Source organism: Ochotona princeps, chromosome 13 (genome assembly GCF_030435755.1).
Source record: "Ochotona princeps isolate mOchPri1 chromosome 13, mOchPri1.hap1, whole genome shotgun sequence".
NCBI lineage: Eukaryota > Metazoa > Chordata > Mammalia > Lagomorpha > Ochotonidae > Ochotona > Ochotona princeps.
The window spans coordinates 45,193,996-45,208,972 of record NC_080844.1 but is presented as its reverse complement, the minus strand read 5'-3'; the positions used below and the strand labels follow the sequence as shown (position 1 = coordinate 45,208,972).

The 14,977-nt window shown below is 41.6% G+C and overlaps 1 protein-coding gene across 1 annotated transcript in view; it reads right to left on the bottom strand.

The window, feature by feature from the left end:
- Nucleotides 1–14,977, bottom strand: part of ABCC2 (ATP binding cassette subfamily C member 2) — a 64,038-nt gene that overhangs the window by 40,119 nt on the left and 8,942 nt on the right. The window contains exons 4-10 of the mRNA XM_058671602.1: nt 11,287–11,412; nt 10,005–10,139; nt 9,352–9,459; nt 8,426–8,481; nt 7,043–7,277; nt 4,576–4,739; nt 3,610–3,787 (exon numbers count right to left, since the gene is read on the bottom strand). Of these exons, the coding sequence (XP_058527585.1) occupies nt 3,610–3,787; nt 4,576–4,739; nt 7,043–7,277; nt 8,426–8,481; nt 9,352–9,459; nt 10,005–10,139; nt 11,287–11,412 (1,002 nt within the window). The remainder of the gene's footprint in view (nt 1–3,609; nt 3,788–4,575; nt 4,740–7,042; nt 7,278–8,425; nt 8,482–9,351; nt 9,460–10,004; nt 10,140–11,286; nt 11,413–14,977) is intronic.

Here is a 14,977-nt window from a genome sequence, read left to right as displayed (position 1 = left end):
ATGAGGACAATGGCTACATCTGTCCATAATGCTATTGTGCCATGCAGGGCACACATAAAGAAATCAAACACTAAAACACAGGCAAAAAGGATGGAAGAGGAAAAGTGAGAAGAAGGAAATAAGACCTGTTGATTCAGGTCTTGGAGACTTTTGGCACAGCAATGTTATTTGAAGCTACATTCTGAAAACATTTTTTTCAAATAAATTTATTTTTACTTATTTGAAAGGAAGACAGACAGACAGGCAGAGAGATCTTCCACTCATTGCTTTATTTCCCCCAAATGCCTGAAAAAGCCAGAACTAGGCTAGGTTGGAGTCAAAAGCCAGGGACTCCACCCAGGTCTTCCAAGTGGGTGGCAGGGATTCAAGCAATTGAACCCAAGGGATGCACTAGCAGGAAGCTGGAATTAAAGGAGAGTCAGGACTTGAACTCAGGCACTCCATCATGAGATGCAGCTTCCCAAGTGGTATGTAAATTGCTGTGCTGAATCTTTGCCCCTGGAGCTTCATACTTAGAAGGATATTGCCACCTCATTCCCAAGAAAGATAAAGATTTTAAAGTGAAAAGGAAAGCAGCAGAGGGTCCGGCGGCGTGGCCTAGCGGCTAAAGTCCTCGCCTTGAACACGCCCTGAGATCCCATATGGGCGCTGGTTCTAATCCCGGCAGCTCCACTTCCCATCCAGCTCCCTGCTTGTGGCCTGGGAAAGCAGTTGAGGACGGCCCAAAGCTTTGGGACCCTGCACCTACGTGGGAGACCCGGAAGAGGTTCCTGGCTTCGGATCAGCACAGCACCGGCCCGTTGCGGTCACTTAGGGAGTGAATCATTGGACGGAAGATCTTCCTCTCTGTGTCTCTTCTCCTCTCTGTATATCTGACTTTGTAATAAAAAATAAATAAATCTTTTTCTTAAAAAAAGGAAAGCAGCAGACTCACAGATTATTTTTAGTTGATACCCACATTTGTGCACAAATGTACCAGAGTACTGAAACCAGTCTGTACTGTGTTTACTAAGGCACCACCTGGTATGGTTTTCATCTTCTCAAAGGAAGGGGAGACTTTGTTTCTCTCAATTCCACATAATGGTGTATGGGTTTGAGGGGCCCTTACATACCTCACTTCATCCTGCACCTAGAGCTCTGTTATCTGAATTCACCAATGCATTTTTTGGGGTGTGGGGCATATCATAATTCTTGATTATATCTATAAAGAGAAATATCACCAAAGTTCTGGTGACAACAGCCTACTGCTATGTCACTGTTAGGTACAAAATAGCAAACAAATAAAAAAGCAAATTTAAAAACTAAAAAAAAAAAAAACCCACCCTAAAACAAATAAAAACCCAACAATCTCTAATTACCCTCCTAGGTAATCACTACATCTTTCTTTTCTCAACAGTGTAGAAGGGTCATTGATTTAGTCTCAACAGTCCTTGCCTGGGGACAAGTCCCACTAAATTTTACTTTTTTTCTGTGACAGAAGGATATATACTAACTTCACAGGGATGTGGAGTGATAATGAATGTGAAAAATGTTCCACAATGATGCATTGTTTGAACATATGGAATTATTTTCTTCCTCTCTTTAAAAATTAATATTTAGGGCCCAGTGCAATAGTGTAATGAACGCCTTGAATGCAACGGGATCCCATATGAGTGCCAGTTCTAATCCCGGTGGCTCCACTTCCCATCCAGCTCCCTGCTTGTGGTCTAGGAAAGCAGTAGAGGACGGCCCAAAGCCTTGGGACCCTGTCCGCACGTGGGAGACCCGGAAAGAAGTTCCTGGCTTTGGATCAGCGCAGCACTGGCCGTTGCAGCTACTTCGGGAGTGAATCATCAGATGGAAGATCCTCCTCTCTGTACATCTGCCTTTCCAATAAAATAAATAAAAAATTTTTAATAAGTAATATTTATTTGAATAAAATATCATTAAAAGCTCTAGTTTTGTAAATCTTTCTATTTGTTGTAACAATTAAATAGCAATCAAATTGATCACAAAACCTGAACTTGTTGAGAATCAAAATAATGGGAATGGATTCTCACCACTGCTAAAGCTCACAGTAGTATAAATGGCTGAGCCAGCCCGGTCAGTAACCTCCCAACCTGTCAGCCAGCAGAAACCCAATGTCTCTTGCAAGAATAAGGATGTTTAAAAACTAATTTGGGGAAGACAAATTCCAGTGTGGGGATCATCTGGGAGTCCAAAAGACTTGACTGGACTTCCGATCTAAAAACACTTGGATTATCTGTCAGTGTCCCTTGATGAGTCTGTAGCTACTCAGGTAAGAAAAAAACACATTGGTTTTCTGGAGAGGAAAGCAAAGGAGAAAATTAGAAACTGCAACAGGGAAGTTACAATGATAAAACTTTCCTAAGTTAGTGGAGGAAGAAGAGACAATTGATGTTCTGACTTAACGAAATATCCTACTTCCCTCACGTATGAATTTTCCCCTAAAACCCATAGTCACTGATAAGAACTACTATACTTTCATTGCTTAAGGGACAAAATTAGACTTTACATTGGTATTGAGGATATAAGGAAAATGCAATTGCTCTGAGGAAGTTATACCTTCAAGAGAAGCATCATACTGTAAAATCATGGCAAAGAAATGGTAGTGCTCTGAGTCTCCAGAACTCAGGGATCTGAGCAGACACAGTTACAAGTCACAAAAATGAGTCATGCAAGGAATGGTGTGGTGAGCTTCAGAAGAGAGGAAAGACAAGTTGCCAGCTTGTCTGGGCAGATGAAAGCCTGGCCCATAGAATATTCTGTATTCATTGGCTGACCTGCAATGGGTGGAAACATCAAGTTTCTCAGCTGTGTATCATAAAATATTCAGATTAAAAGTTGGTTACTTTAAGGAGGCTGGATGTGGTGGCTCAACAGGCTAATCCTCAGACTAACAGTGCCAGCATCCCATATGGGCACTGGTTCTAGTCCCAGCTGCTCCACTTCCCATCCAGCTTCCTGCTTATGACCATGGAAAGCAAGAGAATGGTCCAAGTCTGCGGGCTATATTCATTTGGGAGTCCCAGAAGAAGCTCCTGGCTTCTGGCTTTGGATCGCCTCAGCTTTGGCCCTTGTGGCTTTTCAGGGAGTGAGACAGCAGGTGGAAGAGCTCTCTTTTTCTCTCATTCTTTCTGTAAATCTGCCTTTCAAATAAAAAAGCAAAAGTAAAAATTTAAAGAGCTCTGACTTTAGGATTATGATCCTTGATCAGCTTCTTTTCTGACTTGACATCCTTTTCCGAAGCATTTTCACTTTATCAAGAGGGACTGGTGGAGAGGAATAGCTTCAAGGCTGAAAAGGCAGCTTTTCCTGGGGTGCATCCTTCCCCTCCCAAACCTTACCCCCACCGCAGGTTTATGAACACTCTTTCGATATTTTAATTTCCAAAATAATCTAAAGGAGATTGTATGGCTATTCAAAACTGCGGAAATAATTACTTTAATCAAATATCCTCACTCTTGAAATAAAGTCCTATGATGCTACTAAGACAGTATTCTGCTTTTTTTAAAGGTATAATTCTTATTTTTAAACATCTTATAATAGTTTTAAATTTACAACACAAAAATTATGAGGTAATAATACAATGAGTCCTCAGATGCTTACCTTTTTATACACAGTAGCCATGACAGTTGTCCGTACACTCATGCCCAGACTGAAACACATGTTAAAATAAGTCTGAAGGCAGATCGACTGGATGAGAGCCACAGCAAATAAGGAGATCGCATAGAGATATCCAATCCATACGTACGAGTCTTTGTCACTCACAAAGGCGATCACCAACCTGCCAGCGTACAGTCAAGTCAGTGATATCCAACTGGCCTCTAGCCACTCCCCACTTTCCTCACATGCAGTCAGCTACCCTTCCCTTGCACTGCAGACAACAAAATCGACCAAAACCACCCAACACCTTTGGCAGCCCTAAGTCCCACAGTCTTCCTAGAGTTCTGTGGTTTACTTGGAGATGAATGGCAAGAGTTTATAGAGTTGATAACCTATGCCTGAGACAATGGATAATTCAAGACATGTTCCTTAGAACTGGCGTGGCAATGCTTGACCTGTTTTCCTCTACTCCCTGGACAAAGAACTAGTGTGAGACAAATGGATTCATGCCTGGAAAAATGCTAGTTTAGAAAGGACACAAATTCAGCATGAGTTAGAAGGGCTCCCTGGAGATAGCTCATTCACGATTGTGGCAGCTTGCAAAATTTAGTCACAATGAACCCGACTCTCCTGTGGCAGATGCTGAATGATGTATCGTGCTTCTGGGAAGTGCTGTGTACCTCTTAGATCTGACTCAGCCCACAGCAGCTTTCCTCAACAAGAAAGAACCCTAACCAATATCTGGCCTCCATGAGAGGAGGGACTTGGAAAAGAGACAGACTAAAGTGTATCTTGATTTTGCCAACTGCCTAGCATCTTCATAAACATGATGTTGTGAGGTAGAAGAAAACTGTGAGCATTTTTAAAACTAGAAATTTAATAAAAGCTCCTGTAAACAAGAACGGGAACAAAAAAAGTAGGATGTCTGGGGAGACCTTGAAAGGATGACCCATGGTCTGCCGGACTCACCTCAGCAACTGAGGATTCAGAAATGTGAGGATATCGTACACTAGCTTCAGCACAAATGATTTTAGGAGCACCATGTGGAAAGTTTTGAAGAGGGCCTTGACCAGCCAAGATTTGGGAAAGTCTTTTGTGGTCCCAGACTTCTTTTTTTTCTTTTTAGTTTCTTCCTAGGTACAAAAGTAAAAATGATGTCCCCAAAGTTGCATAGCTGAAGACTTTGTTGCTCTTGAGTCTGTGATCCTGCTGCCATTTTGCACAGGTTTTGAGCTTCCCTCAAGTGTCTAGTTGCTCTCGTCTACCCTTCTAGGTCGCTATTGCTATTCTTCTCTTCTCCTAACTGATGCTGGTAGTTCATCTGAGATCAGGAAACCAAGCAACAAAGCTGGCACTAATACCACATAACAAAGAACAGACTCTGAGTGGGGGCCTGAAGGGCAAATTTGAGAGTAAAGGGCGAGGTATAAGAACATATTTTGAATGCTTAGGCACCTTTTGGTTCTTTCTTCCCTTGTGGTTGCTGTGGGTTGTTAAGGACTGAATTACGTTTCCCCCAGAAGACATGTTGGAGTCTTACTCCCCAGTGTCTTAGACTGTGTCCTTAGCTGGAAATACAGTTTTTAAAGACATAATCAAATTTATTAGGGTAGGCTCTAATCCAGTATGACTAGTGCCCTGTAGATGGAGTGGATGTTTATCCTATCAGTTAAGACACCCATTTACTAAGTCCGAGTGCTTTGGTTCCATTCATGGCCCCAGGTCCTGACTGACTTCCTATTGATACTGACTCTGGGAAACACCAGTGACAGCTCAAGGGATTGAGCTGCTGATCACCACAAGGGTGATATGGATTGAGTTTCTGGCTCCTGGCTTTAGTCCCAGCGCAGCCGTTGGCATTTCAGGCATTTGGTGGTGGATTCAGAACATGGATGTTTTCTATTTTTCTGCCTTTCATATAAATAACATTACCAAAAATTTAAGTGAAAAATAAAAGGGAAAAGACAGATATAGAGAAAACATTGCCATGCAATGACAAGATTGTGCCAAAAACCAGACATAGAAGCAACAAGGAAGAAGTTTCCCCTGTAGGTTTTGGAGGGAGCACAGACCAGCTGCTAATCTTGATTTCACAGTTCCAGCTCTCAGTTGGTGATCCTTTGATAGAGAAGCCCATTATCTCATTAACAAGGATTGCTTTTTCTCTATCTCATTTCATATTCCAGAATTTCATCATGCCCCAAATTTTAGTTTCTCAGCCTCAGTTTCCATGATTTTTCTACCAGACACACCTTCTCAGAATTTCCCTCACTGAGGTTCCATTTGTTTGATCTGTGCTTAGGTAACAACCCTAGTTTCCTATCAGCTCCACAGCAATTGATTTTCCAGGAAGATGTCCAAGAAAGGTTTGAATACTATAAATTCATCACGCTCCCTTTCTGCTCAAAACCTTCCACTCACTTTCTATTAGACTTCAAATAAAATCCAGATCCCTTCCCATGCTCCGTGGTATTCACCCAGGCCAGTCCCTGCTTACTTCCTGAAATTTATCTAACACCATGCTCAGCCTCTCTCTCCATGCTCCAAGATCATCTTCTAATTCCCCCAAAGCAGCCAAAGATGTTTCCCTCTCAGCCTCACTCTTACTCCCTTACGTTGGAATACACTCCTCTCCAACTGTCCTCAGCTAGACTATCCTCAAAACTTGGATCTCTATGCAAACGTCACCTCCTCTGGGAAGCCCCTACTGTTATCCTGTCTAAAGAGACATCCACACACACTAACAACTCTTACTGTCTTTGCAGCACTTAGTACTTGCAAAGAGTATCTTATGTATTGGCTTGTTGCTTAAAGTATGTATTTGTTTGAAAGAAAGATGGCCACAAACAGAGTTCTCATCCACTGACTGTCAACAGCTGGGGATAGGCCAGGGCAAAACCAGGAGCCAAGAAATCAACCCTGGTGACAGGAATCAGCTTCTTGAGCTGTTCCTGATGCTTCACAGGGTGCACATTAGCAGGGAGCTGGAATCAGGTAGAGGCTGGACTTGAACTCAAGCTTCTTAACCACTATGCAGAAATGGTTGCTCCTTAGTGTTTATTCCCCAGCTGTCTAAATATGGGCATTATTTTCAGGGTTGTTTCCAGAATGATCTCTCACACACAGTCATGCTCAATAAATATTTTTAGGTGAATGAATTAATGACTTATCTGCTAATACTAACTCCAATCAAAGTTGAACTTTCTAATATTGCTAGCACATTAAAAAAAAAGATATGAAAAATTCCAAATCTACTCAAAAGAAAAAAGAATAGTGTGTTATTTATCTATCACAAATTTCTTAGCGGCATTATGTGTACTACTAGTAATATAAAATGTACTGGAAATGTAAAGTGCTATACAAATGATGAAACTACTGTGGCACTTTTTTCCTGCTTGAGAAAGAAAACACACACAAACACCCGTGGAAAAGTTACCAGGACAAGGACATCTTGGCTTTGGCTTTGGTTCTTGTTCAAACTCTGTGGCCTGGCTTCAGATTTCTTCTGTGATTTTTTCCGTTGCCGTTTCTGGAATGCTTGCCTGGCTTTCTTCAGCTCTTTCATCATGTGCGGTTCAAACCTGCTCACTACACTTTTGGTCTTAAACTCGTCAGCAACATCCCAGACATCTTCAACTGTCAGAGGTTTTCTGTAACCTTTCAGAATGATACTGGAACGACAGTGACCACAGACTGAGACCTCACAAGCTAGGACAGAGGTCTAACCCCTTACTTCCTCTAACAAAACCTGCCTCCCAGCTTGGGGATGGAGGAGCCGAGAGACAGAACTTCTCCCTTGCTCCACTATCCACATCTCTTGGCCCACGGAATTTGACAGAGGAGTACAGAGAACAGAAAAGAGAGCCAGAGGGCCACTGGAATGTATTAGAAGACAAGAGAAAGGGAAAGGCACCACTGAGTTTAGAGCCAAAAAAGTATCGCCTCCCCTGCCCCTGCTCCTTGCTCCTCCAACACTAACTGCCTCTCTGCACTCTGGCATCACCTTGAGGGGTCTCCAGAATGCATTTGAGAAATGGAGCAGACCCTGTGGCTTCCTCAATGCTATCTTTCTAGAGCAAGGCTTCTCAACCTGGTGATGAGAACATGAATGAAACGTAAATGAAAACTCTTTGTGCATTAACTTCTAACTGATCAACCATAGCTGTAAAAGGAGTTGCTCATGTCTTGGTCACCAGAAGGTATCAGCCTAAGTTTCCATGACTAACTTCCTATGACTTTCCATGACTCATCACTGCTTTAAAATTATGGTGGTTGTTAGGCCCAAAACGAAATCTTGTACTTCAATATACTCCTGAAGTTCATGTATTACTATCACAAATTTATTTTTATATGTTCTGATAACTATATCTGCATCTATTCTTATAATGACAGATCTTTATGCCTCTAAAATATTGTTGACAGCGGACTCCTGGCTTCACCAGCTTGACAAAGTACTCCATGAAACTACAAAGGAGACACATTCCAGCTCCTTCAGCAGTCAAGACCAGCTGGTATAACTCTCTCCTTTTCAATCTGTGCCACAAGACCGGCTACAAAAGCTCTCCTTTCCTACTGTCTCCTTTCCTCCTGTGGAGTTCTCAGGCTGCAAACACAAAGCTCCCTCTACCCTCTCCTCAGCTTCCCACTCTGCCCAATGAAGGAGCTGAATTAAACTGACTTAGGAGTCTTAACACTCTCTGACCTGGAGTGTAAGAGAACTGGAAGACTCAGGTGGCATTTTAAACACTAATATTATCATCACTTTCAGAAGATTCAAAGGATAAAAAATTCAGAAACCCAGACTCTGGGTATGTCTTACCTGTCATACCAACTAAAAGAAATATTACTCAGAAATGAAGCCGTGACTGAAGGATTCTGAAAGACAGAAAAAAATTAGAAAGTAGGAGCTGCCTGCTAGCACTGGCATCCATGTAGACACTGGTTGGTGTCCTGGCTATTCTACTTCCCAACCAGTGCCCTGCTTGTGGCCTGGCAGGGCAGCAAAGGATGGTCCAAATCCTTGGGTATCTGCACCCATGTGGGAGACCTGAAAGAAGCTCCTGGCTTTGGATCAGCTCAGCTTCAGCCATTGTGGTCATTTGGGGAGTAAGCCAGCAGATGGAAGATCTTTCGTTTTCTTTTCTTTCTTTCTTTTTAAGATTTATTTATTCTTACTGGAAAGTCAAATTTACAAAGAGAAAGAGAGACAGAAAGATCTTCCATCTGCTACTTCACTCTTTCTCAGGCCACATGTAGGAGGGAGCTAGAAGAGAAGTGGAGCTGCAGAGATACTACCCGGCACTCATGTGGGATCCTGGCACATGTAAGGAGAGGACTTCAGCCACTAGGCTACTGTGCTAGGCCCTGGAGGATCTTTCTATCTTCTCTGTAAATTAACTTTTCCAATAAAAATAAATAAATCTTTAAAAAAAATCAGAAAGTAAACCAATCAGAGAGAGAAACTCTATGGTACTAGTAGATATGATTCTGAAGTCAGTTGGTCAACAAATGTTTATTTGGAGAAGGATCATAAGACTTTTTAACACATATATATGAATTAATTGCTCTTGCTAAATATTGGTGGGTGAACATAAAACCGTTTTCATACCATAGTCACTATTTTCTTGTGTCATAAAAGTGTCTGTGCTGTCTCAGACACCTTCACTAATCCTTCACATCTCAAGGTTACACTTGCTAATACCCTCCAGCAAAGTAACATGTGAAATGGACATGTTAGAGTTTTACCTTTGATGAATCCCCTCTTTCTGAAAATGCTGAGAGGATCAGCAGCATGATCTGAAATCCATAGGAGATGAAGAACAGGCAGGAGTAGGCCAGGTTAGAATTGCTATCCTGTGAGGAAAAAGGAAAACACAGAAAATGACGCACCCATTCAAATGATGTTCCATCAGCCTTTGTAGATCAGTGCTTATGGTTCAAGGATGTTACCAAATCTCCCAACAGAATTCTATCCCAGAACTCAGCTTCCTTGATGCTCTGAATCTGACTTAGAAGCCCCACACAGGCCCAGCGTAGTAGCAGTAGTGTCTAAAGTCCTCACCTTGCAAGCGCCTGGATCCCATATGGGTGCCGGTTCTAATCATGGCAGCCCCACTTCTAATCCAGCTCCCTGCTTGTAGGGAGTAGAGAATGACCCAAAGCCTTGGGACCCTGTACTCCCACTGAAGACCCGGAAGAAGCTCCTGGTTTCTGGCTTTGGATCAGCTCAGCTCTGGGCATTGTGGCCACTTGGGGAGTGAACCAGTGAATGGAAGATCTTCCTCTCTTTCTCTCCTCCTTTCTGTATATCTGACTTTCCAACAAAAATAAATAAATCTTAAAAAGAAAAAGCTGCCCCACAGTACCTCCTTATACCACATCACCTCTTTTCTCCTTACCTGCAAGAGTGTCCTGATCAGAGTCTGAAACTGGAAAGTGCCACAGAGTACTGACAGAATCCAGAATATGGACAAGTACCAGGAGTTCTTCTGTATACACCACTGTCTGCTGTGTTGGATCAGCAAAACCAGCAGCTGAAGAGAAATTCACATGAATTTGGCATACAAATGTCAAGTGGACATTTCCTTCCTGATACTTTATCCTGTTGTCTTCTTTCTGCCTACCACACTTGTTTGAAAAAGTAGCCAACAACACAGAAGGTTGCTACCTACATTTTAGTTTATTTACTTTGAGAGCTAGAAAAACTTTTCAAGACCCAAGGGAATTTATTTCAGGCATTACACTAGTCAGGCAAAGGAGGCAGAGTCTCATGAATAGGTGTAAAATGTCTGTACTTTTGTTTTCCAACATCACACTAAGCAATGACTCAAAAATCCAAAAAACCTTGCCTATTGTATTAACTTGCTTCAACACAATAAATTAAATGTTGATTTTCAAACTTTCTCTGGGGAAGGGCTCTATGATTTATAGCATTTGCCAATTTTCATGGTATAAATACTTGTGCTGAGGTAAATTTCAAGCTGTAACGTGATGTCAGTAAACAGAGTTAGGAAAATACACACAACCAGCACTCTGTGAGCTAGCTGCATTTCCCCACTGCCTGGATCATTCTTTGCTTGTTCTATAAAAGTGCCGGCAAACAAAAAAGCCTGAAGGACCACATAGACTGTGCCAATGTGAACACAAAGCATGCCAGGTGAACAGGCTGTGCTGTACAAATGGTCCAGAGTCCACCTACTCGGTGTTTGCTGACCATTGCCCTGTGGGAATAGAGGCCCACTGTCACACATTCTGATTTTTCAGAAAGCTCGGAAATCCAAAAAAGCATAGCATCTTTCTCTTGCTAACAACTGACTCCATTGCCTTTTAAACACTATAATAGTCTCCTTAAAAATGCCTGCAAGGAAGACATCAATTTCTATTATCAAGTTTATACAAATAATTTTAAACTCAGTGATTCACTGATTAGAGTTCTAAGTCAACCAATGTAAAAGTAACATGAAAATCTTTTGATCTTAAGAAACCTAGATGTTATCCATGATTCTGAAGTAGAAAGATATGAAATGTTTTACCCCATCACAACCAAGCTTTGCCTCATTATAGGATTTTTTTTAAAATCAGATGAAATCGAGCTTATTTTCGGCCCCAATGAACACATTTCAGCTAGACATCTACAGGGAGAGGGAAGATAAACAGAGTAGAAGTGGTATGTGATCTTACCCATGTGACCAGGTAGAGGATTGGATTAGTGTATCTAACAGGCGGGATTGCGTCTTGCCCATAGTCTTCTGTGAGTGCAAGGACCAAATCTATGACAGCTAGAATAAGAAGAAACCCAGCCAGCACCTGAGAAGGGAAAAAGACGAGTATAAAGAGGATGACACTGTTTTTAATATTCTTAGAACAGAAAGGTTTCCAACAATGGATGGAAAACACAGTATACTGTGATTCAGGTAACATACTAAATAAATACTTCTTGAATGAAGGCATACATATAGTACTAGTCATTGAATAAATAAAGTTCAAAGGATGTGATACATGTTTCTCTGAGGAGCAGGATAAAACTTTTTTTTCTTAAAGATTTATTTATTTTTATTACAAAGTCAGATATACAGAGAGGAGGAGAGACAGAGAAGATCTTCCGCCTGAAGATTCAGTCCCCAAGTGAGCGCAACGGCCGGTGCTGTGCCAATCCGAAACTGGGAACCTGGAACCTCTTCCGGGTCTCCCAAGCGGGTACAGGGTCCCAAGGCTTTGTGCCGTCCTCAACTGCTTTCCCAGGCCACAGGCAGGGAGCTGGATGGGAAGTGGAGCTGCTGGGATTAGAACCGGTGTGTTCAAGGCGAGGACTTTAGCCGCTAGGCCACGCCACCAGGCCCAGGATAAAACTTTTGATACGCCTCCCTTCAAAAGTCAGACGCTTGTTCCCCTTCCACTGACTGTGGACTGGATTTAGTGGCTTGCTTCTGATGAACAGAAAATAGTTAAAGTGTGTGATTTTCAAACCTAGATCATCAAAAGCAGTGTGTTTGTCTTTCTTGTTCTCTCAGATCACTCCTTGTGGGAAAAGTGATCAGTTCTGTCATTAGGACATATAAATGCTCTAGGAAAACGTATTCTTGGTGAGGAACTAAGACTTCTTGCAAATGGCCAGCAAGAACCTGGGATTTTCTGCCAACAACCATGTGACTAATTTCATCTTGGGAGCAGATCCTTCAGCTCATTCAAGCATTCAGTAGACTGTAGCACTGGTCAGCTCATACTATTTGCAACCTTATGACAACCTGGGGCAGAACCCAGAAACACAGCTCCTAAATACTTGATCCCTTGCCTCTGAAACTGTAAGATTTTTTTTAAAAAGGCTTATTTTTTAGGGTGCTAAATTTTGGATAATTAGTTACAAAGAGCAAGTCAGTGCACTAGGCTCAGAAAGGAATTCACCTACCACAGCAAGAATGACATTACTTAATTTTTCTTAAATTTTTAAAAAAATATTTTATTTTTATTTTTATTGGAAAGTCAGATATATAGAAAGGCGGAGAGACAGAGAAGATGATTTTCCATCAGCTGATTCACTCCCCAAGTGACCACAATGGCTGGAGCTGAACCGATCTGAAGCCAGGAGCCAGGAGCCTCCTCCACGTCTCCCATGCGGGTACAGGGTCCCAAGGCTTTGGGCCATCCTCCACTACTTTCTCAGGCCATAAGCAGGGAGCTGGATGGGAAGCGGAGCCACAGGGACACGAACTGACACCCACATGGAGTCCCAGAGTGTGAAAGGTGAGGACTTTTAGTCACTAGGCTACCATGCCAGGCCCTAAACTTTATTTTTTAATTTATATGAAAGGCAGAGTTTCAGAGAAAGGGAGAGATGGGGCCAGAGTCGGAAGGAGGCCAAACACATGGTTGCAATGGTATGGTAGGGCCAGGCCCAAGCCAGGAATCCAGAACTCGATCTTGGTCTCCCACGTAGATGGCAGGAGCTTAGGTTCTTGGCCCATCCTTTGCTGCCCTCCTAGGTTCATCAGTAGTGAGCTAGATCAAACGTAGAGCAGCCAGGACTTGAACTTGCCCTCTGATATGGGATGTGAATGTTGCAAGTGGCAGCCTAACCCACTATAAGATAATGCTACCTGCATTATTCCTTTTCTTTAGTTGTTGGTTCCAGTCTTCATTGCATATAACTTTTGAAGCTCATGCTGTAAACAACTATGAATATTTCATCACAGCAAGACCTCAAGTCAATCAATATTTATTCTTTGAGTTCTTAAGACATGGCACACATCATGCTGTTCCAAAAGTTCACCCTCAACTTATAATGAGGAGAAATCACTGCCTCTACTGAGCAGGTGTACCAGTATGTTAGCTTTCAAAATGATGAGTTTTATCTAGTACCATCTCCCTTACTCTCCGCCTATTCTATGACCATCTATCTACCTCTACTCATTTTCCTAAGTTTCATCCAGCCAGAATGTCTCAAGGACAGATATTGAGCCCTTTGTAATGACAAAGATCCAAGGGGCTAGATGAATACACTTTTAACTACTAGGACCAAATGCTATTAATTATAAGCAGTAGCGTCAAAGACATAACAACAAGGGTGCATTTTTTCTAAACATGTAGTACACTCACAAAGGCTACAATGTTTTTTAGGGAAAAACATAATAGCTTTGGATGTGGTTATATTTACCTTTGCTAACTTAGAAGGTAAAATAGAGCAAGCTGGAGCTAATGTATCTACCAGTAAGGATGACTTGATAGAAAAAAATAAGAGCAGACCACTCCCCAGACCAAGGAAAAGGAAGAGGCCTTACCACAGTCTTACATAGCTCAAACTGATAAAACCGATTAGAAATCCATGGATCTATTCTATGAAAAGGATCAATTTACTTTATACAAATCTTCTACGCAGTATTTAGAAAACCTCCTAACAACCCAAGGAGAAGAAATGAGCATATCCACTTCCCATTCACCTCCTTGTTTGTGGCCTAGGAAAGCAGTAGAGCACAGCCCAAAGCCTTGGGACCCCGCATCCACATGGGGGACCTGGAAGAAGCTCCTGGTGTCTGATCAGCTCAGCTCTGGCCTTTGTGGCCACTTAGGGAGTGAACCAGCAGATGGGAGATCTTTGTCTCTGTATCTCCTTCTCTCTGTAAATCTGCCCTCCCAATAAAAATAAATAAAAATCTTCAAAAAAGAAGAAATGAGCATAAACTATAGAAAGGTAACTTAAAGAAAAAAGAAACACCAACCCTTTTAAAGATACAAAAATATGTTCAACTTCACTAATAAGAGAGTACAATTTATAACATACCATTTTTAACTGATTAGAAAACATCATAAAATTTGATAGTAAGAAAACCGGTGACTGCCAACAGTCACTAAATCAGTTATGTGGCTGTTGGCAGAAGAAATCGGTGATTGAAGGCAAATCTTTATGGAAGGCAATTTATATTACCTACATTCTGAGTTCTCACACTCTTGATGCAGTCATTTCATTTTTAGGAATTCACCTTACATGCTACTTATTGCAACATTACTTATAATGACAGAAAATTAGGTGTCATTCAAAATCCTATCATGTAGCGCATAAATATTACAGTTCATTTAAATAACAGCTTCTCGAGTAGTCACTGAAAGGAAAGCAGATTGTCATGATCTCCAACATAAAGAAGAGCCTCTAAGGGACACTCACATTTACACGAACATGTACATGTGTTGCAAGTGTTTGTAGAAGTAGGGATTACCTCTGAAAAGATACACAAGGTGGTTGCCACCAAGACAGGACAGAGTAACTGCAGTATTATGTTCCCTTTTTCACCTTTTGAATTTTGAATGCTCTGAGATTTATTTATTCAAAAGATAAAAAACTAAATACACTAATACACTTGTCTTAAGAAATGAACAAGCA